This window comes from Phyllostomus hastatus, unplaced genomic scaffold (assembly GCF_019186645.2).
Source record: "Phyllostomus hastatus isolate PE091 unplaced genomic scaffold, TTU_PhHast_1.1 phas_contig_283, whole genome shotgun sequence".
In the NCBI taxonomy this organism is placed as follows: domain Eukaryota; kingdom Metazoa; phylum Chordata; class Mammalia; order Chiroptera; family Phyllostomidae; genus Phyllostomus; species Phyllostomus hastatus.
The window spans coordinates 19,828,609-19,852,689 of record NW_025333833.1 but is presented as its reverse complement, the minus strand read 5'-3'; the positions used below and the strand labels follow the sequence as shown (position 1 = coordinate 19,852,689).

The 24,081-nt window shown below is 46.4% G+C and overlaps 1 protein-coding gene and 1 pseudogene across 2 annotated transcripts; one reads left to right on the top strand and one right to left on the bottom strand.

Annotated features, from left to right (window-relative positions):
* Positions 1-1,331: 1,331 nt before the first annotated feature.
* On the bottom strand, positions 1,332-24,081 carry CD34 (CD34 molecule). 2 transcript variants are annotated; one of them, XM_045838571.1, is made up of 8 exons: positions 23,867-24,081; positions 13,867-14,055; positions 12,985-13,250; positions 11,920-12,000; positions 3,574-3,724; positions 3,273-3,325; positions 2,785-2,949; positions 1,332-1,953 (listed from the first exon to the last, which is right to left on the bottom strand). In XM_045838571.1, exons 1-8 carry the CDS (start codon positions 23,943-23,945, stop codon positions 1,768-1,770), a joined length of 1,170 nt encoding a protein of 389 aa, XP_045694527.1. In that variant the 5' UTR covers positions 23,946-24,081; the 3' UTR covers positions 1,332-1,767. The 2 variants fall into 2 exon arrangements, with proteins under 2 accessions (XP_045694527.1, XP_045694528.1); XM_045838572.1 differs by having other exon boundaries at positions 1,811-2,093.
* Positions 14,165-14,264, top strand: LOC123818579 (annotated as a pseudogene).

Below are 24,081 nucleotides of genomic sequence, written 5' to 3'. Positions count from 1 at the left end.
GGAGCCCAACAGGGCCAGCAGGTGGAGCCATTGCTGCACCAGGACGTTTAGGCCAAAGGGGGAAGTTTGGAAAGCCGCAAGACCCTTCAGTGCAAGCAGTCAGGCGGTGAAAGAGAACTAGCCTCCACCCTACCCCACCCCTTAAATACACACAAACACACCTCTTCTTCCCAAACCTTGTGCACTCTGACAAACTCAGGATAAAAAACCGTTTAGGTGGCTGGGCCTGAGGCTGGAGGCCTTTCAAAGACGCAGTTGCCTTTTCTCCTCCTCTCACATTTCCTGGGAGCCTGTACCTGTACCCACCCCCTCACCCTGCCTAACTGGCCAGGCCCTCATCTGGCCACTCTCACGACAGGACGTGTGACTAGACAGATGAAGGCCAACCTGACTCCTCTTTTCAGATTACCATTTTCCCTTCTCCAAGGTCCACTCAGCCATCACCTTCTGGGTAAGGCTCTAGGTCTGCCCCCTCTTCTCCTGGGGAGGAACCTCTGGTTAGGGCAGCTGGGGAAAGCAAGGGGGAAGTGGGGGTGGGGCAGTGCTCAAGGGAAAGGTCTGGCTCTGGTCAGATAAGAATGGAAGGATCCTTTGTTTGGCCCCAACTGCCTCTGCCACTGTTGACACACTTGGGAGTGTTTCCTGAAGCTACTCAGTTGTGTCCGGCAGCTCAGCCTCCCCCACTTCCTATGGTCTGAGGTGGGGGTGGGATGTCTGGGCAAGAGAGGCGATGGTGTGCCCACAGATTTCGCAGTTAGGCTGCTGTCTCATGCTGACGGTGGAGACCGCCCGTCCTGGAGTCCTGCACTGGCTGCCTACTCTCTGAAGCAGAAGCTCCCCACGGTTCCATTCCACTGCCAGCTAGGGGCAGGGCAGGGTGGGGTAATAGAAGGCTGGAGCTTCTCTCCAGAGGTGCACAGGTGGGGCTCCTTCACATTGTTTTGCATATTTTGCACACAGTCACCAAAATGCACCTCTTCTCAGAAAGGTATTCACGAAGGGTATGGCTCCTTCGCCCTCAGCACACCAGTCCCCATCCTGAAGGCCCCTGCTGCGTTTGGGTCTGCCTGTCTATGACTGGAGATGGCCAGCCTCCCTGTGACCCTTCCGGTCTCCCTGCAGAGAGGGGAGTCGTTGGTAGGCTTATCCCCAGGGGCAGCATCCTGGTGGCTCCCTGTGTTCCCTGAGATGGTCCCAGCTCTTCCCTGGCTGGGCCCTCCCTGCTACACCACTGCACAGTCCAGTCAGATCTGATGGAGACACAGACCGCTCTGGCATTCAGACACACCCATCTGGGTCACAGCCACAGAAAAAATGTGTTTCACTATCACTTTAATTACATTATTTACACACCATTTTTTATTCAGAAAAAAAAATCCACCCAATCTTCCTATCTCTGGAAATTTCTATTTCCAACCGTCATTGAAATCAGGATCCCTGCTCACCCCTCTGGAAAAAAAAACAAAAAGGAGGACCTGGGTCACCCACAAAAGAGGTGGCTTGTGGTGAGGGTCCTTTGGAAGACCAGAGTCTGGGTTCAGGAAGCTGAATGTGTGAAGGGCAGGGTTACCTGCCTCTCCCCAAGGTGGAGAGAACCCCTCTATGGTGCAGTGCTGGGCCCCAGGAATGGCCTGGGGGGTGGGGGGATGTGCAGTGGCAAAGGGTAGAAGGCAAGGGATGGCACCTCCAGCAGGGAGGCCACCTGCGGCCAGATGCAGGGAGGGCCCCCTTCCCGGATATTGCCCAGCTTTGTCCCACCCAGCTGAGTCACAATTCGGTATCAGCCACCATGTGTTGTCTCGCTGAATGGCCGTTTCTGGACGTGGCCTGGCCGGTCCCGTTCTCCTGAGCCCCTCGGTTGACACTGGCCTTTCCCTGAGCCTCGGGGGAGGCCCCAGGGCCTGAGCTATAGCCCTGGCCTCCACCGTTCTCCGTGTAATAAGGGTCTTCGCCCTAGACAGTGTATAAATAAAGGAGCATTATCTGGTAAGCAGGGGAGTGAGACACTGGTGGGGGAAGAAAGGGAGGAGGGGCATGTAGCTGCATGTGCAGACAGACTCCTTCTTTCCGAAGAGCAGTCAGGGTTCCAGCTCCTAGAGGAGAAAGGACAGAGGAGAGGCACCACACCATGCCACCGCAGCTGAACAGCCATCTCCCATGGGAAACCAGGCAGTCCCAGGGCATATAACCTCCCCAGACCAGAGACCACGAGTCAAGCCCCAGCCTCACCCTTCCTCATCCAGAACACTTCAAACATTGGTTTTCCCTCCACATGCCCCCTTGTGAGCCAAGTGGTACCGGTGGCCATTTAATGTTTGCAAACAAGTGGCTGCTTTAGCAGCCTGTTCTGGTTGTACCCAGATGAGCTATCCCAGTGAAAATAATAACCCTGTGACATGAATTATCTGTTACCACTGTAAGGTGGGCCAGTCTCAGTTAGTGTCCCCTCCCCAATCTGCTATATAAGGTGGGGCAAAGTAGGGTGACATTTGTAAGTACACAAAACACAGAGTTTATTTTTGTATTATCATGTATTAATTATGGTATTATTTTCCATACAAACAACTGTAAGCCTACTTTTGCCCCACCCTATATATTGTTTTGACTCGTCCAAGGACTTGGTATGTGCACACGTGCATATCTCTGTGTAAAGGCACAGAACAGCCTTTTCCGGGATTCTCACCCCCCCCTGCCCCCCCCCCCCCCCGCCAACATGACATTCCTGGACCTCCCCAGAAAACCACTCTCTCCCTCATTTCCTTTGGCCTGGGCCCCAGAACTAACCAGCCTTTCTCCTGTGGGGCTCCAACTGCGGCGGTTCATCAGGAAATAGCCCGTGGTACCCAAGACAGCCAGCAGGATCCCGGAGGTGACCAGAGCAATCAGGGTCTTGCGGGAGTGACTCTGGTGGCTCCCGACATTTTGTTCAGTGAAGCCTTGGATCCCCAGCTTGAAGAGAAGACACAGAAGAGACAACCTAGTCACTTGTAGAATGTGGGTTCTAGAAAGGAGGAGTCCAACCCACACCAGACTTCTGTGTGCGACCAAACAATGAATAGACACAAGAAGACATTGACCTCAGGGATTTTCTAAAACAGGATTTAAGATCGACATCTCTTAATTAAGCTGCACTGTAAAATTTGGGTTCAAGCATAGAAAGGTAAAGATTGTTGGAGAAGGTTGGAGAGGAAGGAAGGTCAGGTCTGGAGAAGGTCATCCTTTTCTCCCCTACTCCAGTGAGTACCCCTGACCCCTCATCTTAGAGAACTTACCTTTTTCAGGTCAGACTGGTGATTTTTCAGAAGTTGGAGCTTGCTGAAAAGTTCTAGAATTAGAAACAGGGGGTGCTGAATCTAGAGGCTGAACAAGCTCATCCTGCTCTATTCTCCTAAGCTGTTTCAGAAGATGCTCCTATGGCCAAATGGCTCATCTCAGGAAGGCCTCCCCCAAAGTCAGCCCAGCCCTGCTTCCCAGCACCTTCACTCTCTGAGCTAAGATGCCTGATTTCCACCCAGCATCCTCTACCCTCAGCCCCACTCCTTTCCTAGCCCCCAAGACAGATGTGCCCCTTACCTGTTTTGTTGGCCAAGACCAGCAGCAGGCAGTGAGGCCTCACCTCAGACTGTGCAAGGAGCAAGGAGCATGCCTTGTCCCCAGCCTCAGCCTGATCCTTCCCGCATAGGACTTGGATTAGTTCCTCTCCATTTTCCTTCTTAAAGTCCTCCTGGGAAGATAGAGAAAAATGATAAGCAAGAGATAAAAAATGACAAGCAAGAGATGCATCTAGAGTCTCAACAATGATTCTGGTTAAATCCTCCATGAGAAGGTTTCTTTTTTCTAAAATTCCAGCTGGAAAAAAAAATACTGTGAACTATATGTATGCAAGCACACAATAAGAAAAAAACACTTAAAAATTTCTCAGTACCAAAACGTGTATCCATTAGTGTCTTAGGTGTAAGATGCCAGAGAACAAATTTATGAAATACTATACCATCTTATCTAAGGATTGTCCATGCCCACATATACTATTCAAATTAAATTCAAAAGAGATTACCAATAACAAAAAAAGAATGCTGAGGAGAAAATGCTTTGTTTCTAGGTTACAACAGCCCCAAATGTTAAGAGAAAAGCAAAGTGGTGAGGAGTGGAGACCAAATTTATGACTGTAGACTCCACAAGATCCTGGGTCCCTTCCCTCTTACTCTCCAAGGGCTCTCACGAAGATCATGGCTCAAACAGAAATGGTCTTTTTTCATAGTCTTCCATCCCCTTTTCCCATTAAAAGCATTGACCTATGCTTTTGGGGTTCACAGATCTCCCTCCAGGTTGCTGACTGGCCTATACTCAAGAACTGGGTCCTGCTTGGGAACTCAGACACAGAAGACAAATTCTAGTAGCTCTTCAACACTGAGTTCCAGGAAAGGGCACTGGTTGTGCCCTTCCAACACCCTGTTCTCAAACCTTGCAGGATTTATTCCAGCAGCCTCCAGTCAGAGTGGCCTCCCCTGCGCAGGCAAGGAACAGAAACCAACTCTCGCCTCTGTCCGGATGGCAGATGGTTGAGGAGGAAATGCCTGAATAGCTCTGACAACTTTCCCGTTGGGGGAAAACTGCTGGGGCATGTGAGGGCCATCAGAACTGGGCCTACGTGGAGGAGAAAGCTTCCTGTTTGCAGGCAGGACTGCTTCTGTGGCAAGGCCAAAGGGCCCTCCCAGCTTGGAAAGCAGCCTGGGTATTTTCCTACCGCTGTGGCCCAAGGCAGGAAAACCCAGGCTCCTTTGCTCTTGCACACAGCAAGGTCAAGATTGGCCTCAGGCCCCAGGTTTCTTCCATCAGCTGGAATTGTTGGGAGCTGAGTGGAACTCACTGGGCTTGGATGAGGCCACAAGAGCAGGGCTAGCTAAGCTCCAAGTCACAGAGAGGTGAGTGAGTTCAATGGTAGCCTTGGAAGGCTGCCAGGAGCTGAGGTCTCTGAGAAATGAATTCTTAGGCCACTGCTGTTTTACCCCTCAGGAAATGGATTAATTCTGCAGGTGTCCCTTATTAAGTCCTTGGATAGAGGCTCTGCTTCTGGAAAAATCTGGCTTTTTAAAACAGCATTTGCTATAGGTATCTGGACTCCATACTGGATACAATCAGCACCCTCCTTCCTCTCTAGGCCTATTTCGCTTCTGAGAGCTGTACGTGGCTTTCGCCTGAGCACTACTCCATCCACCCTGGCGCATGCCTCCTGAGTGAAGAGGAGGGAAGCCCTGCCTGGATGACCAGGCTTCCAACATGCCTCTGACTGGAATATGTCTCCTTCCTGAGAGGGGCAGAGGAGCAGGGCTCCTGCACATCAAACCAAGCTGAACAAAATGGCACCGTCTTCAACCCACTGAGTCCTAAGAAGCTGCAGCTCAATCAGAGGCAGCTGTTCTGTGGTTTATCAAGCCCTAAGTATAAAACACGGTGTGAAAACTTCTCTGTGTGTGTCTCGTGTGTGTGTGGGGGGGGGGTGGCATGAATTCTTCATGTCCAAGCTCTCAGTTTGTGTGCATGGCAATGAAAGTAAACGTTTACTATGTCTCAGGTACTGTCTTAAGTGTTTTACACATATTAATTAACTTACATCTCACATAACCCTATGAGTGGGTACTATCATCCTCCCCATTTTATAGATGAAGAAGTTGAGGCGCAAAGAGACCAAAAGGTCACGAGCTAGTTTATCAAAGAAAGGTACAACTGAGATGCTATGACATTGCCCTGACCAGCGTGGCTCAGTGGGTTGGGCATCATCCCGCAAAGAGAAAGGTTGCCAATTCGATTCCCTGTCAGGGCACATGCCTGGGTTGTGGGTTTGGTCCCCCAGTGGGGCACATAGGGGAGGCAACCAATCAGTGTTTCTCTCCCTTTCTTTCTCCCTCCCTCCCCCTCTCTCTAAAAACAAAACAAGATGCTATGACATTCGAAGGAGGGAGCACACAGCTGGTTTGGGATTATCAGAAGCATCTCAGTATAGGCCTTGAAGAAAGTGTACAGGAGAGACTGGTAGGGAGAGGCCTCTGATTGGAGGCACCACCATGAGGAAGCTCGGGGGCATGAGAGCCTGTGACTGTCACAACCCTAGTCGCAGGAGAATGGGGAACACTGCCTTCTCCCTTGGATTCCCATCCCTCAAGAATCCACTCAAATCCCAGCTCTTCCATGAAGCTGGTCCTACCCCCTGCATCAGAATGGGCATCAACCTTCGCTCTGCTCTTTACTAGATTCTTTGCAGGTCGTGCAGCTTGTCTGAGTATCAGGTTCCTTAAAACACTGAAAACACTGAAGACCGAGCTGTTGAGGTGAGTAAGGAGGTGCTGTGTGAAGAGTGCCCAGCAAGGTGTTTGAAACCCCATGGGCACTGGAAAAATGGCACTAAAAATAGTAATTATTATTACTATTAATAATAGTAATCCATACCTAATACACAATAACATCTAGAATCCACATGTTGATGTTCAATCCTATTTTGCCCTACTGCTATCGCCATCTCTCTCTGAGTAGACTGTAAGACTCTTTAATGTTGACAGCAGGTGCATATTACATAATTTGGAACCCAGACTCAACTAAGCATAGCAGCAAACAAACAAAAGAACTCAGTGCATTGTTCAATCTAACATCCCGACTGGTTTGGCCTTCACATGGAGTCCCTCCGCTCCTTGCTTAGTTCTTGGACTAAATTCAAGGGAATAATAGCGGCCAGCCTCCCACTCTGGATTCCAGCAGCATCAGTGAATTGTGTTTGGGCCTGGGGAGGAGCAGGTGGATCCTGAACAAAGCACAATGCTTCTCCGGATGCTTGAAATAAACATCCTCCCCCAAGAGAGGCTGTGGGCAGACATCACGGGAGAGTGGGCAGGAGGAAGCCACAGCGTTGCTGTTTTGCTCATGAGAATCAGGTTTGTGAGCCCCTCACTATACCTGCTCACACAAGTTACTTGCAAAAATAATAACCACAATAATAAAACCATCCAACCTTTCTAGAGTGGCACCTTCAAACTTTGCAAAGACTCTTAACATGTTGAAGAAGCATGTTAAGCATTAAAATGGGGGAAAGGACAGGTATTTTTCTAAATGAAATGATCTTTAAGATATTTCCCAATGCTCAATCTCTTAATCTCTCTCTTCCTCCCTCCCTCCCTCTCTCTTTTTAAATAACCTTCTCTACTTTGCTGTGAGTTTGACAACATAGGTAAACCTCTATGCTCAAATAGCTTCTAACCTAATTAAAGGACCTGCTAAAAGTCCCATAACAAGTGGGCAGTGGACCAAGGGAGAGAAGTTAGGCTGTCTCCAGATTTCAGGCTCTTTCCAAGACACACGCTGTCTTCATCAGTCCTCCATCTGTAAGCTATTTTTTTTCCTGCATAAAAACTGACATTTGGTGCTTGGGCATAGGGCAAGGAAGGCGTGGGCTGGGGGCTACGATGTGGAGACTGGAGGCAGTCTGCCTCAGATGAAGTCAGTGTGACAGAATAAGGCTGATGTGAGCTGGCCAAATAAAAAAAAACCTCTGCATATAAACAGATGTGACTCTAAAGAACGGTAGTTCTAAAAACCATATTGGTGGGTAAAGAACTTAAATGGACATTTCTCCGATAAGGTATATGAATGGCCAATAAACACATGAAAAGATATTCAACATATTTAATCATTAAGAAATGTGAACCAAAACTGCAATCAGATACTGCTTCATGCCCATTAGATGGCTACTATAAAAAAAAACAACAGAAAATAACAAGGGTATGATGAAATGGGAACCCTTCTGCACTGTTGATGGGAATGTAAAATGGTGCAGCTATTATAGAAAATATAATCATACGACCCAGCAATTCCACTTCTGGGTATATAATCAAAAGAAATGAAATCAGGGTATTGAAGAGATATTTGTGAACTCATGTTCATAACAGCATTATTCAAGATAGCCAAAATGTGGAAGCAACCCAGGTGTCCATCAGTGGATGAATGGGTAAACAAAATGTAGTATATACATGCAATGGAAAATTATTCAGTCTTAAAAAGGGAGGAAATTCTTACACATGTTACAACATGGATGAAACTTGAGGGCATTATGCTAATTTATATAAGCCAGTCATAAAAAGATAAATAATGTATGATTCTACACATGTGACATGCCTAGAGTAATCAAATTCATAGTGACAGAAAGTAGAATAGTGGTTGCCAGGGGCTAGGAGCGGGAGAGAATGGGGAATTGTTTAATGGGAGTAGAGTTTTAGTTCTCGAAGATGAAAAGAGTTCTGAAGACTGGCTTCTCAACAATGTGAATCTACTTAACACTACTGAACTATATATTTAAAGATGGTCAAGTATATGTATTCTACTGCCATTAAATTTTCTTCAGTGGATTCCTTTGGACAAATGGGTATGCCATAAGAGAATAAAGTAATCTCACATTTTGGAAACAATTTGAGAAACCACAGCCACAAAAACTTAACCTGATATGGCAGCAGAGAAAAATCAAAGTCAGAATTGGAGTGACATGTTCTGTTCATGAGGGTTCTGAGATGGGGTACCAGGTGCCTGAGAAGACTGTGCAATTGCCTTACTTCTCCCGGGATGATATAGGTGATGTCTGCCTAGAGACGAAGGATGGGGAGCAAGTGAAGAGTGGCTGGGATACAAATGCCTACAGAATGCATGTACGGATGACAGGTCTAAAGAGTCCACATAGCAAGAGCTAACTTGTTGGATACTCAGTGTACCGGTGCAGAATGAGTGTCTGGTTAGCTGAGAACAATGCATGAGTATTTCTCTTTTGGGAATACAGATGCATGCCAACATTACATAAGTGCTCCGGACGTGATGTTAGGGGAATGCAAACCCTCATGCTTCTCATTAGGCTGTGAGTAGGGCCTAAGTTTCCCACAGTTAGAACCAGTACCTTAGCGCCTCCTGACACCAAAAGTACATATACAACCTCAGGAAAATTAATGCTGCATCACTCCACCTTTGGAGCAGACCGATCATCAGACAATCACATAGGACTCAAGAAAAGGGAACCTGGGACACAATCAAGACCTTGGCCAAAAAGTCTGGACCATGGATGGCTGACTGAGGAAGAATGACCTTGCAGAGTCATAGGAGGCACTGCTGCTTGGGATCTGGGGAAGAGGGGATCTCAAGAAGAAAGGGGGATCAATAGCAGTAGAATGACCAGGGAAACAATAGCACCACACAGGTGCTGCCATACAGTTGATTCATTGCAGGCAGAGCAGAAGCCTTCTTTATATCAGGGGAGCTGCTCTCTTTCCACATCGACACTCCCAGTGTAGATCTCCCAAATCTCCCCTGAGTCTCAGAGGAGAGTGCAGACCTTCTCAGCTGTGCCACAAAATGGATTGGACAGTGAAGACCACAGGGTGAAAGAGGCCAATGGCAATGTAAGAGGAGTTATTTCTGGGGTAGCAGTAAGTTTCTGGAACTTGTCTTGTATGACGATCTTCGTTAAATGTGTACTTTGAAGAGCAATGGCCAGACACCTAGAAGACTGTGCAACTAGCTCTAAATCTTTGGTACAAAGAATGAGCATTCTGGCAGACATCCATGTAATACACAGGGAAATAAGTGCTGAACCAAGATGACAGGGAAAAAAGAGAGACAGAGATTTTTGTCCCCTCACCTATAATTAGCAAAGTGCTTGGCATTAAAAAAAATGAGTAGGATTGAAAGTCAGCATCAGAAACACATGGAATATTACTTGTGTGTTTTATATTCACATCTAAGTTAACTATTCTACAAGTTGCACTTATTTGTTCCATTGTGTGAACTTATGTCTTCACAACTTCTTTTGTTTTTGAAAGTTCCAAGTTAAATAATTCTCATAGGAATAATTTTAAAAGATCTGTGAGTCAGAGTCCCTCAGCTGATGATCACAGGTAGATATCAGTAGTCAGAATGACAAAATAAGTAACTTAGTGCCCTCTACAGAACAGTTTTTCTAGCCTTCTTCCAGTCTACATATGCCACTCATCACATATATGGCTCCCTTAAGTGAATTCTCAACTTGTAGGAAAATGGTATTTTTGGGTGTGAGTAAATACCATTCTTCCTGCCATTCCATCTTTCATTCAGAACCTTATTACTGTCAGGAAACTGGGTTTACTGAAATAAAGCAAGGAGGTCTGTCATCGTCATTAAAAATTAACACCATGCTGGATGGTCTTCCCAATGCAATAAGACATGAAACTAAAACAAGAGGCATAACTACCAAAAAGGAGGAGAAAAACAACATCTTGTGGCAGATAACATAATAACATACCTTAAAAACAGAAAAGAATCAACTAAAAAGCTCCTGGAATTAATAAGCAAGTAAAACAAAATGACTAACCTCAATATTCAAAACTCAGGTTTTTAATATATCAATAATCAATTGGAATGAATGATGAAAAGTATATATTATAAACAACCTTAAGAAATCTATAAAGCTGATTAAAAATTTTTTAAAACTAAAAAATCAATATGCTGAACAATACAAGAGAAGACCAGAAAAAAATGAAGGAATTTTAGACCAGCTTCAATGAAAATTTTACTGTTTTTTTATCTTGACAAGATGTTCCTAAAGTTTTTCTAAAGTGACAGATAAAAAATACTTTTCATTTTGCATAGTGTAATGAGCAAAGACCTACCTGGCTAGATATTAAAAGTATTGTAATGTAAAAGTACAATAATTTTTAAAAATTTAAAATAGGCTTAGTATTTTGGGTTTCTTTGGACACATCCCCAGAAATGGAATCACTGGATCATAAAGCATTCCATGTTTAATTTTTTGAGTTATCTCCATGCTGTTGTCCACAGTGGTTGCACCAACGTGCATTCCCACCAACAGTGCAAAAGTGTTCCATTTAAGCACACCTATGTTCATTGCAGCATTATCTACAATTGCCAAAATGAGGAAGCAGCCCAAGTGTCCATCAGTAGATGAGCGGATAAAACAACTATGGGACATTTACACAATGGAATACAACTGGGCAGTAAAAAAGAAGAAAATTTTACCCTTTGCAACAGCATGGATGGACCTGGAGAACATTATGCTAAGTGAAATAAGCCAGTCAGAGAAAGACAAATACCATATGATTTAACTCCTATGTGGAATCTAATGAACACACTGAACTACCAAGCAAAATAGAGACAGACTCATCTCATAGGGAACAGGCTGACAGCTCTGGAGGCGTGGCTAGCAGGTGGCGAGATTGAGCAAAAAGGAAAAAGGACTCATGGACACGGACAACAGTGTGGTGATTGATGGGGAGGGGTACATAAGGGAGATAAATGGTAATGGGAAAAAACACAATAAAAAGCAAATTAAAAACCAAAATCTTTAAAAACTTTTTAAATAGGCAAAAAAGATGAACTGAACAAATAAACTATGTCAAGAATATGTCCTGTGAAATATCAGGACAATATAAGTTAAAAGAAGCATCCTGTCAACACAGAAAGAAATAATGTTAGGAAAAATGGTTATGTGGAAAATAGAGCTTTACGGAAAAAATTCTGTAAGGATTAAAGTTGTATGTAAATAAATATAATAAAGGAATTAATATTTTAGGTGACTTTTATATTTCATGAAGGACTTTCTTAACATAAAAACAAACTGAAATATGACTATGTATATTAAATGTATTACAGAGGAGCTAAAAAGTGACTACTAAATTTAAATAAAATTGTCTTTGCCTTCTTTGTCCGCCAGATGGGGCCTCTGACTCCCTAAACCTAAAGCTGGGTGTTTTAAGTAGCCTGACCCTGCTAAGCTCCCCGAAACCCCAACAGAATCTTATAGTCCAAAATGGCTTAAGGGGATTGTGGGAGGAGAGAGACGGGGAAGGAATGGGAGTGGGGGCAGGGGGGGGGGAGGGGGAGGGCTGGAGTTTGACTTACACAGCTGGAGGTCTCATTCAGTTCCAGGCAGATAGCTTGGGTCAATTTCACTTCTTTGACTCCAGAACATTTGATTTCTTTCTGTATTAAAACATAAGCAAAATAAATAAGCCAGCATTTCTGGCTCTCATTTGTTCCCCACCTCTTTTTCCAGTTTGATTTCTGTGAAGTTCTTTTCCAAGAGATTTTAGAGAAAAGGAAATTTTTTAATTTGTTAGGGGACTAGCGCTTTATAATAGTCATACTCTCTTCCTCCACCTTACCTCCTATCCCCAGCAGATAATTAAAACCTTTGTTACTAGCCTGGGCTTGCAGGCAAGTAGCTATTTGCAAACTTGGTAAACATTGGCTTGGGTGGTGCAGAGATGGTAGAGGACAGGATCTTATCCTGTTGGGGCTGCTTTTCCTCCAGTGAATTATTTACCTGCAATACCACCACACGTATAGGCATACAGATAATGGGGTGGCTGGGCAGATCCAGGTGACGTTCATTTTCCTCCTGGCCCCTAGGACTCTACAGATTCCTTTTCTGGCTCCTTTAAAAAACAGAAACCAGGCAGACCCCTAAATGCCTGCTCCCCGGTTCCATGGGATCGCACTATCCCTGGTCTACTCAGTTCCTCTCTGCCGCTTTATGCCTGGTACAACCACCAGGCCCTCTCACACAGAGGAAATGGTATTTGTCCTAAACATTTTGGGAAAAACAGCCCCATTAAATGGAAGATGGTTTCCAAATATAGCCAAAGGGGAATGGTACCCTGGTCAAAGCTCAGATCAGGGGGTACTAGAAAAAATCACTGAGGATTGGATGGATCTCAGAGAATTCTCTTTATTCTTTACTCCCTAGAAATGCAGTTTCCACGGCATAGGTCAGCTTCACCACCTTACTCCATCCCTGTGTTCCCCTTTCTACTCCTTCCAACAATATTTAATCTGCATGTTTTTTGTGCTAGTTCTTAACCACTCAAACCTCATTAATTGGAATGAGGAGAAGTTAAGGAAGCAGAGAGCTTGTATACATATGAAGCAAAGGAGCAATCTGGCATTTTGGCCTAATTCACCCACCTTGATACTTGGTATTTTGGTACTTTGGGTAGTAGAAAATGATGTATAAGGCTTAGTGGGAAATGTCACAGGACTGGTGCTACTGTTTAGGGAGTCTGAAATATTTCCAGGTGACGTGCTTGGCTCCAAGGTCATTGCTGAAGTTGAAAGGTTGGCTGGGGTGGAAGACATTGTGATGACTGAAGAGGTCTGTGTCTGGACAGAGGAGTTCGTGGTTGTAAGAACTGGGGTGGTCCCAGAGGTAGATGTGAAGTTGACTGTAGTCTCTGAAAAAGACCAAAACACCAGTGTGCATTTGGGCACATTTGCATAAACACACATGCACACACATTTCAGTTCACTGTCTTGAGTGAAGACTTTATAGATAACGACATGGGCATGGACTTCAACCCAGAAAAGGGAGTTTGGGGATTTAAGAGTTACTGTATGTCCTAACCCTTACCAAACTCATTTTAAGCCAGCTATTAGAGCCATAGCCTTCATCTAGAATGTGCTAGAGAGGCCCTTGGGGTTCTGAAACTTAACTGGATGCTGGTTCACCCTAGAGAAGTCAAAGACCCTCAATTTGAATCTGTACATACCTTCACTTAGAAGAGATCAGAGATCTAAGGAGTTCTCATCTAATCCTTATTTTACCACTAAGCTGAACTCATTACTGATTAGTATCAGCTGCCAAGGCATTGGCCTGAGAAAACTCTGTAGGAAGAATCATCTAGAACTTACTTCATGGAGCCCTAAACATGATGCCCAAGCCATTATTATAAGAGACTTTTATGTTTCCATCTATGGGGGCAGGCAGGGGCAAGAAGGGTGGTCTGCAAATGTCCTAATGCACCAGGCACCAGCAGCATCCTTCCGGGGCCCAACACAAACACCTTCTACCTGAGATGGCTGCTGTGGTCCCACTGCTGTTCTGAGAGACAGTGTACAAGGTGGTACTTTCCACAGTACTTGGTGTTACAGTTTCCTGGTTGTTCCTGGACACATTTGTAGGAACAGCTGACAATATTTTTGTAGTAGGTGACTCTGTGGCAATAGTCGTCGAGTTATCTGTATTTGTGAATCCAGAGGCTGTGGGGAAACAAGGAGGAAAAGTCAGAACCTAAATTGTCCTGGAGCTTCATGACATCACCTGATTCAATTTCTTGACTTCAAGTAGAATCCATCTAGAAGATCTCTCGCTCACTTCGGCAGCACATATATAAAAATTGGAATGACAGAGATTAGCACGGCCCCTGCACAAGGATGACACCCAAAGTCGTGAAGCGTCAGAACATCCCCTGCCTCCCTCCCCTGGCAAGGCGACAGCAACAAGAACATCCTCCTGGACAGGCAACTACTGTAACTTCCCACTACTAGATTTTTCTTAAGGAAATGGGTAAGGAAAAGCATGTATGCGCCAAGTGTCTGGGGTGGTATTATCTAAAGGAGCATTGTCTACAGGAGGGAGAAATTGCAAGCAACTAAATGAATTACAGTAGGATAAATGGCATATGCACCCAAGATGCCATAATCATTACAAATAACAAATTACAGAAAAACTATAGCAGCCTGAGTATATGAGCCTTTGTTCACAACATGTTAAGTAAAATATTAAAATACCAAATTATACCTGGAACAATATTGCAGAGATCTAAAATGTAGCTCTTTTTCCTTTTTAACGTATCCTCCCTTTTGTCACTCTCCACCCACCATGTTAATTCTTCGAATAATCACTAGGTTCACACCATTCTGTTTGCAATCCCCTTAAAAATCTTCCATTCTTCCTACGTTTTCCCATTCCCAAACTCCCCTCATTCTTCCCTGCCTGGCCTTTAAACCTAGTCTGCTTTCCTCCAGCTGAAGAACTGCAGCAAGCAACCCCAAGATTTCTTTCAGGGGGCTCTGCCCTGGAAACCCAGCTGATGACCTGGACAACATCAGGCCCAATTTCTCATCAGATGTATTAAGAGGAGAAAGAGCTAAATTTCAGTTTTGCCAGTAACTCTGCAATTATATGTGTGCGTGTGTGTGTCTCCATTTATGAATGTCTAAAATGAGGGGTTTTCCTTATATAGATTCTGGGGAGAATCAATGAGATAAATGTTAAATTGCTATAATATAGGTATTCCTGGATCTAGCTGTTCTTGGCAGATCTTCATGAGGGTCCTTGACCTTCCGTGTCTCCTGGGGAAACATCCTTAGACTCAAGAAGGAGAACTTTTCTGCCTGGACCCTGATCTTTAGAGCCCACACTCTGTTTCTCCTCCTGCCTGCCCTTCCCCAAACCATGAGGAGTCCATGGAACCAACAGGGAAGTATCCTCTCTTCCAGAAGAATATGCTGGGGACCAGAAGACCTCAAATGTCTCACTTACTTGAGGACCGGCATGGGCCTTTCCCCCGAGCCCATCCTTCCAAGGGTGAACTGTAGCACTAGAGTGTACACCTCCAAGGCCCAAGGACAGCCAAGAAGTGTCTCTTTGCAGGGAGAAAGGTTAGAGCATTAAGTGTGTGGGTGGGGTGTCCCTTACATGCATGCAGGATCCCTTACAGTTGTGGGCCAGAGTCGTGGTGAAGAAGAAGGAAAGAGGGGTGGGTGGGGGCCATGGGCCGTCTCTTCCTGCTCAGCCATATTGTGGAACTGAATTCCAGGACCGCGAGAGTCTCCAGTTCAAACCTGGCCTTTCAGGGGGCTGTGAAGATATGTTTTTCAAGGTCTGAGAATAGAAGATACTTTATCTATCAGTTAATTGGCCTGATTTATAATTTTGAAGTATTTAGACATATAGTATGTGGGCCTCCACTGTTCTCTTGGCTTGAATCCTGTAAGTGTTAGAGATGGACTTGGTATCCACAGCTCACACTCAGCAGTACCAGCCTCCAGAAAAAGCTCTTGGGGATCCCTAAGGCTTGTCTCTAAGTTTTCCTGACTGAGAGCAAGGTGTTTCTTTTTCAGAGGTTTCCAGGTAAAAAGCAATGTAAAATGACACCTACCCTTTCCCTCAGCAACAAGAGGGGAGTCTTCAGTTTCAAAGCAGTTAACCTGGGCCAAGAATGTCTCCCCTAGGTGGTAACAAGTCTCACTGTCCCATATATGCCCCCCAACCTGCTGCAAGATTGACATTAAGGGTGAGGACAACAATCCATGTCAGTATTATGAAGCAGGTGAGCAGGAGGACAAGTAGTATTGCTATCTCCGTGTCAGAGTTGAGAGCCTGAATCACCAGGGTCTGGCAGAGAGGAAAGGCCACAGTTAACGTGGGGGAGGGGCAGCAGGGCCACAGAGGCTTAGCTGACTCTTAAGTAGAGGCTTGGGGAGGTTAAACTGCTAAGGACCAGTAGACACTCTGGAGACAAAAGGAGGCACTCCTGTCTGCCTTAGGCAGGGGGTAAATTTAACAAAATAAGATAGATAGGGAAGTACATTCTGTCTTCTGCCCTTAAATAGGGCCCTCTCAGCAATCTGGTCTGAAGGTTTGGATTCCCTTTAGGGGGCAGGTGGTAGGAAATGAACTGAAGGGTCATCGTCTCAAGGTACCATTCCAAGGTACCACTGGAACTCCCTCTTGACATCACTCTTCCTGCCTACCCTTTCCTCTTCTTTCCCTTAATACATCAATTCCTGGGAATCCCATCTGGCCCAGCCTGGCCCAGCCCTTTTCGCTTCCCAGAGGAAGCTGGGCCTCGCTGATGTGATGTCATGCTTTTGAACCCCCTCCCTCAGGGCCTCCTTCACCCAGACAACGAGTTTTGAACTTTTCCAGATGTGGAGAGAGACCTGATGCTAGTTCTGAGGACAGAGGTGCCTGTGCCAGATGAGTGAAGCAACCCTGGGCCGAGGCCAGGTACCAACCCACCAGGGTCGGGCTCCCAGCTGCAGCAGCCTCCTCCCACCCACCATCCAGCCAAGCACTGAGGAACTTGGAGCAGGGTCCATCTGCAAATGACAAGGGGACCCCAACCTCAGATCCATGTCCCTGGGCTTAGGGTGAATAAGGAAGCTTCTGAGGCTAGAGAAACTGGACAGAGGAGGAGGGCAGAAAGGCAAGGCTGAGTGTGGGGCTTGTGTAAGCTGGTGCAGGGATAGAAGACACTATGACAGGGCCCTGGGAGACAGTCCTGGCCTAGTTGCTGCAGTATAGGGACTATCCGTGAGGGAGTCTCTTAGTTTCACAGCCTCTAGGGTTCCCTTTAAAGAGTTCATTCCCATGGACAGACTGGAGTCTTGAAGAAATGACCTTTATTACGAATCAAGATGGGCCACAGATGTCTTTTTAATACTACTTCCCACACACATCCATGGCATTAAACGTTCAAACCTGACCTTTCTTTTTCTGACCTTCTGATCCCCGCCTCTGCAGGGCAGGAACAGCGACCCCCAGTCAGATTCTAAAACGTGACTGATGGCACCTGAACTCCATTCCATTCTAGACCGACGGCACAGCCCTTATGGTAAACGCAGCAGACCACATGGCAGTACAACTTAAAACAGAAGGAAAGGCTCTCTTCTCTTGTTTTCTTTTCATTGCATCTGTATTAACCGTGGCTCCCTAAGAACCCAATTTAACCCTAGGTACCCAATTTGATCTCAACTCTTGAACTTGGAGCAAGGGGAGAAGACAAGGTCTCAGGAAGTTAGCAAAATGAGGAGCCTAAGAAGCCAAAGTAGATGCACACAATTTATGCGGTAAACATCTTCCATTTAACTTGCAGGTACTTACGCAGAAGCAATTATTCTTGTGTTACACATAGTGCTATCAAGCTTGGTTATCTGATATACTAGCTGAAGCTAAAAATGAGAAAGAATCTCTTAGGAACAAACAAGAAGGAAAAGCAGCAGCTAAAAACGAAGGAACAGAAATAAATGAAAAACATACATGAGTATGAAAACCCACGCAAGTCTGGAATCATTTATGGTAGGAGTAAACAAATATGCACACCTCAGTAAGTATTCGATGTCACAATGACCAAATTATTTTCATGAAACATCTGAGCCACAAAGGTTAAAGTCCCTTTTTTTTGGTACACTTAAGGAAGCAGAGGCTCATTAAATAGGTTCTTATAAGATTCCTACCTACAGCTAGCACACTGAAGACACTGTTACTCTTTGAAGTGGGGGTGGGGGAGGTTACAAATCCTCAGCAATCCAGAAAGGTCTGCTACCTGAATAACTCCATTTCTGTACTTTCAGAGACTGCATGTTCCTGTAGTTGGTCTTGCTTTTTTCATAGACCCTTAGTTTTATTTTTTTTACTGGTGTTGTTTTTTGATCTCCTAGCCAGTCAGCCCCATTCTACCTATCCTTTCTAATTCTAGCACTCAGTCCAAGAGGAGTTTCTTGGAGGAATTCCTAGGTGTCTTAGCCCATAAAGATGCAGTACTAGGAAGGAGAAACATTTCGGCCTCTCTGGAACCCCCGGCTTGTGCTGACGAGATGGCAGAGCCTGGAAACAAGAGCTCAGGCCCCGCTATTTAGCCACAATGGAGGGAAGGGTTCCTTCCCCACCACGCTCTAGCAGCATGGCCTTGGGAGTCCTCTTTCACGGTTTAAACCTCACCTGTAAAACAGGGATAAAAATAGTCCCTACTTCCCAGTTGTGTTGAGGAATGAAAAAGATAAGGGGCGTAAAGCAGTTTGTCTGGTAAACACTCAAGAAACAGCGGTTATCTGTAGTGCAGGCCCCTTTCCGTCTGCTTCCCCAAGACCTTAAGACGTGTCCCTGCATCACTTATCTGGCACAAATCATGTATGCTGTTTCCTGCGTGTAGAGCTTGTCACTTCAGTTCCATTATAAATTTCTTCAGTGCCAGGGCCATCTCTTCCACTCATTTGTTCTACTCAGGGGGCTTAGCACGGTCCTCTGAGTTCAGAATAAACACTTGGACTGAGTGGTGGCTGCCTCAGGCGTATTCATACCAACTACCTCGAGGTAGAGGGGTCTCACCACTCGAGGCTGTATTTTAGGAGGACATTTAGGGACATTAAATTAGGGAGCATCCATGGGAAGATAACCAGAATTAGGAGAGCTCCAGGAACCAAGTCATATGGTAAAGAGCCTTAGTGTTATTTCATCTAGATCAGGGGTCGGCAGCTACAGATGGCGAACCAAATCCCACCTGCAGGCTGTTTATTGTAGGGCCAGTGAACTATAAAAATGACTTTTATATGTCGAGAGTGTTGCAACATAAAATAAAGCAGGATATGCATCAGAGACCACCATGCCTTGAGAGTCTAAAATATTTACTATCTGGCCCTTTATGATAAAAGATTGCTGACCACTGATCTAGAAAAGAAGAATTTGGGGAGAGAGAATAAATAACTTGTTCAAGGTACATTTCACTTGTTTATTCATTCTTATTATCATAAGTACCAGTGATGTGCAAAGGACCACGCTCAGTGCTGTGGGAAGTACAAACTAAGAGAAGATGCCTTCCTATTATTAGGTGTGGGTGTCATTAGAATATAAACACATCCCTGTCCTCAATCTGGCCAGGTGGCTCAGTTGGTTGGAGTGCCATCTGGTACACTGAAAGGTTAGGGTTCGATTCCTAGTCAGTGCACATCCCTAGGATGTGGGTTCAATCCCTGGTTTGGGTGCATACAGAAGATAACTGATCAATGCTTCTCTCTCATGTAGATGATTCTCCTTCTCTCTCTCTCTCTCTCTCTCTCTCCCCCCTCTCTTCCTCTCTCTCTAAAATCAATAAACATATCCTAGAGTGAGGATTAAGTAAGTGAATAAATTCCATCCTCAAGGAGTTTATAATCTAGTGCAGTGACTAGAAAGTTCCTTAAGGATTGTCATGAAGAAACATAAGAACAATTCTGTGAATTAATAGAAAGAATAGAATTGGAATTAATGACTAGAAGTTATAAGAAAGCTAATTTTACTGCAGGACAAAGAAAAGCTTAAAATAATGGGGTAGTTTTTTAAAATTGGAATGAACTACTCTGGGAGACAGTGAGCCGCCATCTTTCCTGGGAGCATCCGGGAAGCATCCTTGTTACCGGGAGTTTGGGCCTGGTTGAATCAGAACAAAGAACTGGCCTGATGCCTTCCTGTGTGTCAGAGGTTAAGCTGAAGTGTGAGTGTAAACCAACTGTCTGTGGCCTGAGTGTGCCCAGTATACTTAGACTTCCCTTCACTATTCAAATAGTGTGTCTCGGACCCCATCCACTTACTGTGGAACCCCAATATCCTGAGTTTTCTCTGGGTTCTGCATTTCTCCCAGTCACCTCTCCCTCCACTTTCCTGGTTGCCCCTGACTCCTGGATGGAACTCTGGGCCTCCCCATCCTCAGGCTGCAGCAGTTCTTCCTCGTGGTCTTCCTTGTGGGCTAGCCAAGCACCCATTCCTTTATCCTTCCAGAGGACTGCTAGCACAGGGCTAGCATGTGCTTACTGAAGGTTGGAGAGCCTGAAGCCAGATCACACAGCACAGACCAGAAAAGATGACATAATTTTGGAATCCTAGACACTACTGTGTTAAACATCCATGCCATAAGGACTTTCTCCTAGCCAGGTCTTTTCCACCTTCCACTCACCACTGTCCCTCTGCTGTTCCAGGAACCTCCCTTCCTCTATCTTCTTGGGCTCCGGAGTCCTTCAGCCTTTGGCCTCCTGGGCCCATCAAAGACCAAGTTCCACTTTTATCATGCTCGGCAATTCAACCTCTTATTGAATGGCACATCCAAAGTTTGTCCAAGGGTCTAGGTTTTCTCATCCAAAGACTATTTAAGGAATTTTCTTACACATTGGAACTGTCTCCCTAGAGATGCTACTCCTGGGGAGGCATCAGTTATGGGTTCTTTAGGGATCCCTCACCCCAAATCAACAAAGAGCAGACTTTCTAATTAAGCCAGAAGAAGCTTTCCTTTATTTGCACCTGAAGGGGAGTGGTTCATTCCCAGGCTCATTCTCTGGCTGGAGGTTCCAGGATGCATCCCTACTCATCTGTCTCTCCTCCTCCCAAGATGCATGCATCCTTCTCTTCAGCAATGTCGGGGCCCTTGGGACTAAAAGTCGTAGATAATGTGTTTTTATTTCTTTGCTGAGGAGGGAAGAAAATGTTCTCATTAGAAAAGTCAAAGCCCAGGAAAATGTGGAAATACTATCCTGGCGACTCTGAGCATTTTCTTCCAGAAGGTGGTGTTTTTGTTCTGTTTCCATACCTTCACATTTTCAGTTCCCCACACCGGGCCATTTAGTTAGATCAAGCAAAGTCAGTGAGAGAGGGAGGCCCAGGCACCCTGAGGGTGGAGCTCGGTCACCATCCAGTCCTGAAAGTCAGCCCGGGATTGTCTGTCCAGGGTCTAAAGGAAATCAGGCAGTGAGACCGTAAGAAGTGGAATTTGTTCCTCCCATTTATTTGTTTTTGTAAGACCGTGCAGGAGTTTATCTGCTGCAGTTTGGCACTCTCTGCCCTGAGTGTTTGAAGACAAAGACTCAGGGGATGAAGATGAGGACAAGTGAATGAGGCTCCTGGGAGGAGGAGCCAACAAGGTAAGAAAAAGAGGCCACATGGCTCGTTTTATCAGTCAAAGGGGAATGCTGCAGAAGACTTGTGCTTGTGAAGGTTGTGCCAACAGGGTTGGCCCTACAAGCCAGAGGACTGGGGGCCTCTGTGTTAGTCAGAGGTCCCCAAGGCTGCTCCTCCTCAGTCGCCATGTGGCAGAGATTCAAAGGGTGGAGTCCTCTGGAAAATATCTGATAAAATTCTCTTTCCTTTTCTTTTTCCCCTCTTACATGGAGCCCCAGACAGGATATGGGTGTGGGGTCTGCATGCACAAAAGGACCAAAAGGAAGAAGAGGAATGTGAAGGGGTGGGGTTGGGGGGGTGTCACTGGGGAGACCAGAAGGACAGGCCACGGAGGGCTTGGAGGAAACCTTGAGTATGACATACGAGGTTCCTTAATGACCTCAAAGTCTCCTCTTCCCATTTGATGGCCTCTCATTGCCACCCTGGCTCTGGTCACCACCCACTGCTAACTAAAAAAGTCTACTTTTGGTTGGCTGCTATGCCCCTCCTCATGCCAACTTCTCACAGGGACAGAAAAAAAGAACTTCCCAGAACAAAGCTCTGTGTCGGGGTAAGTGACAAGAAGAACCACAGAACCCCTTTCTGCCCTAAATTTCACAGTAATAACAGCGCGGAATTTCTGTAATGTCCCTTGGTTAACATTTCAAGACACAGTCACTCATTTCATTTACTCCACAATATACCCCAGGACAGAAAAAGACTGCTGGTATTGAAAAAACACACACCCTAGGAACTTCTCAAGGAAGGCATAGAGCTGACAAACTGGACCACACAGTCTGGCAAGATTAAGAGTAAGGATCCATCCCTCCCTCATCCCCCACCCCCAGCTGAGATACTGAAATTCTCAACACATCAACCTGAGGTTGTGAAGAGGTTAAGTTGCTCCCCCCACTCCCACTGCTGCAGGGAGGCTGAGACCAGCCAGCTGAGGAAATAAGGGAAGGGTGGGCCTCGCTGGGCCCAGGACCAGGTCACCATCCCAAGCTGTGTAGTCAAAGCAGAGAGGAGCATCGGATCGACATCAGAGCCTCTGATCAACTCACCCCTCTTATGAGGGTGCAGTCTAGCACCCAGGGCTGTTCCCCCATTTCCAGGGCTTCAACACCTCAGTGATAGCTTTTTCCCTGCCAAACAGGTCAAGCCAGAGCCCAACTTAGAGCTTCCCCCAGCCAGGAATGAGTCGCTCTCCAACTGGGTGGACCCAAAGAAGGACAGCAGAGGAGGGTGAGAGCAAAGAGGCCTAGCTGGCTGGCCCAGACTCCTCTGCGGGCCCATGCTGGGTGGCCTTCAGTAAGAGAAGGGAACTGGGAGCCCTAGAGGGCTGGAAGCAGAATCTTGAGCAAAAGAGAGAACAACTTACAATGCTTAAAACCTTCTAAGTGCAATGAAATGAGTTCGAGAATTTTGTCCCAAATGAAAGCAATAGGGAATAAATATTTATTGAGTGCCTTTTTTTTTTTCTTAAGCCAAAGTGAGAGCAAGAACTTAGGAAGTTAAGATGATTGTGGATGAGGAGGAGCATCCACTAGTCTTCTGACCTGTCTATTACTTTTAGAACTTGGAGGTGACAGGGAAAGAAAACCCCCAAACCTAACACTCTTGAGTTGGTGCCAGGCAGAGGAGTTGTGGTGGAGAGGGAGCAGCGCAGAGAACAAACTCCATTCACCACCACCTTCTCTCCAGTGGAAGGGGTTTGGGTGTTGGAAGAGCGAGTAGTGACTTAGCTTTGCGATACTAAATGCAAAGATTTTTGCACGGATTGTTCTCCATTCCGAACTCCCCTGGTCACCTAACTCAGCCTGCCTCCTGGGCCTCGTCCCAGTTTGGCTTTGCTCCCTTTCCTTAAATGTCCAACTCTGGCTTCCCCCCATCCGGGTGGTCTGTGGACGCCTGGCCCCCTTCCCCACAACGCCCCGGTTTTCTGAGTCAACCACCAGCCACAAAACTTTGCTGCTTCTCTCCTCCCCTCTCCAACTCTGCGCTCCGCTCCTGTGGTAACGCGAAGAGACACTGGCACCTTCAAAGCGCTTTATATTAGAGACAACTCCAGCGAGTCGCGTTGTCCGATTCCAGAACGCCTAGGGCTAGCGGCGGGTTAACACCTGGGTTAGTTCACATTCGCCGCGCCGTCGCCTTCTCTTTCCCTCCTACCCCCGCCGATTCACAGGTGAGGGGGTCGGGCCATTCACACGGCCCTCGTCCCACCAAAGCCTGGAGCAGGCATGGGCGTGGGGGCGTGGGTTGAGGCAGGGGTCCCTTTCCTCGGTGAAGCTGGCAGAGCTCGCTCGGCCTCCGGAGGAGCCGCGACCCTCCCGGCCCAGCCGGGCGAGCTGCGCCCGCGCGCGCGCGGCGGGTACTCACGCAGCAGGCTCAGCAAGCAGAGCGCAGTCCAGCCCCGCGGCATCCCGCGTTCCGCGCGCGCGTTCCTGCGGCCCAGCATCCTTCCCGCCGCTCCAGAGAGATGCACAGAGCCCAAGACACTGCTTGCTCCGTCGGGGACCCGCTGCTCCCGCCCCTCCGCCTGGGATCGGGGTGGGCGATTCTTGCTTTTCCCCTCCCCTCCCTCTTTAGTCCTG

Excerpts from the sequence above, each read along its gene's own strand:
- CD34 (XM_045838571.1), bottom strand. The coding sequence starts at position 23,945 with ATGCTGGGCCGCAGGAACGCGCGCGCGGAACGCGGGATGCCGCGGGGC. Across the intron at positions 12,001-12,984 it reads CCAAAATACCAAGTATCAAG|AAAGAAATCAAATGTTCTGG; the intron begins GTGGGTGAATTA and ends GTTTTAATACAG. Across the intron at positions 3,725-11,919 it reads TGAATGAGACCTCCAGCTGT|GAGGACTTTAAGAAGGAAAA; the intron begins GTAAGTCAAACT and ends CTATCTTCCCAG.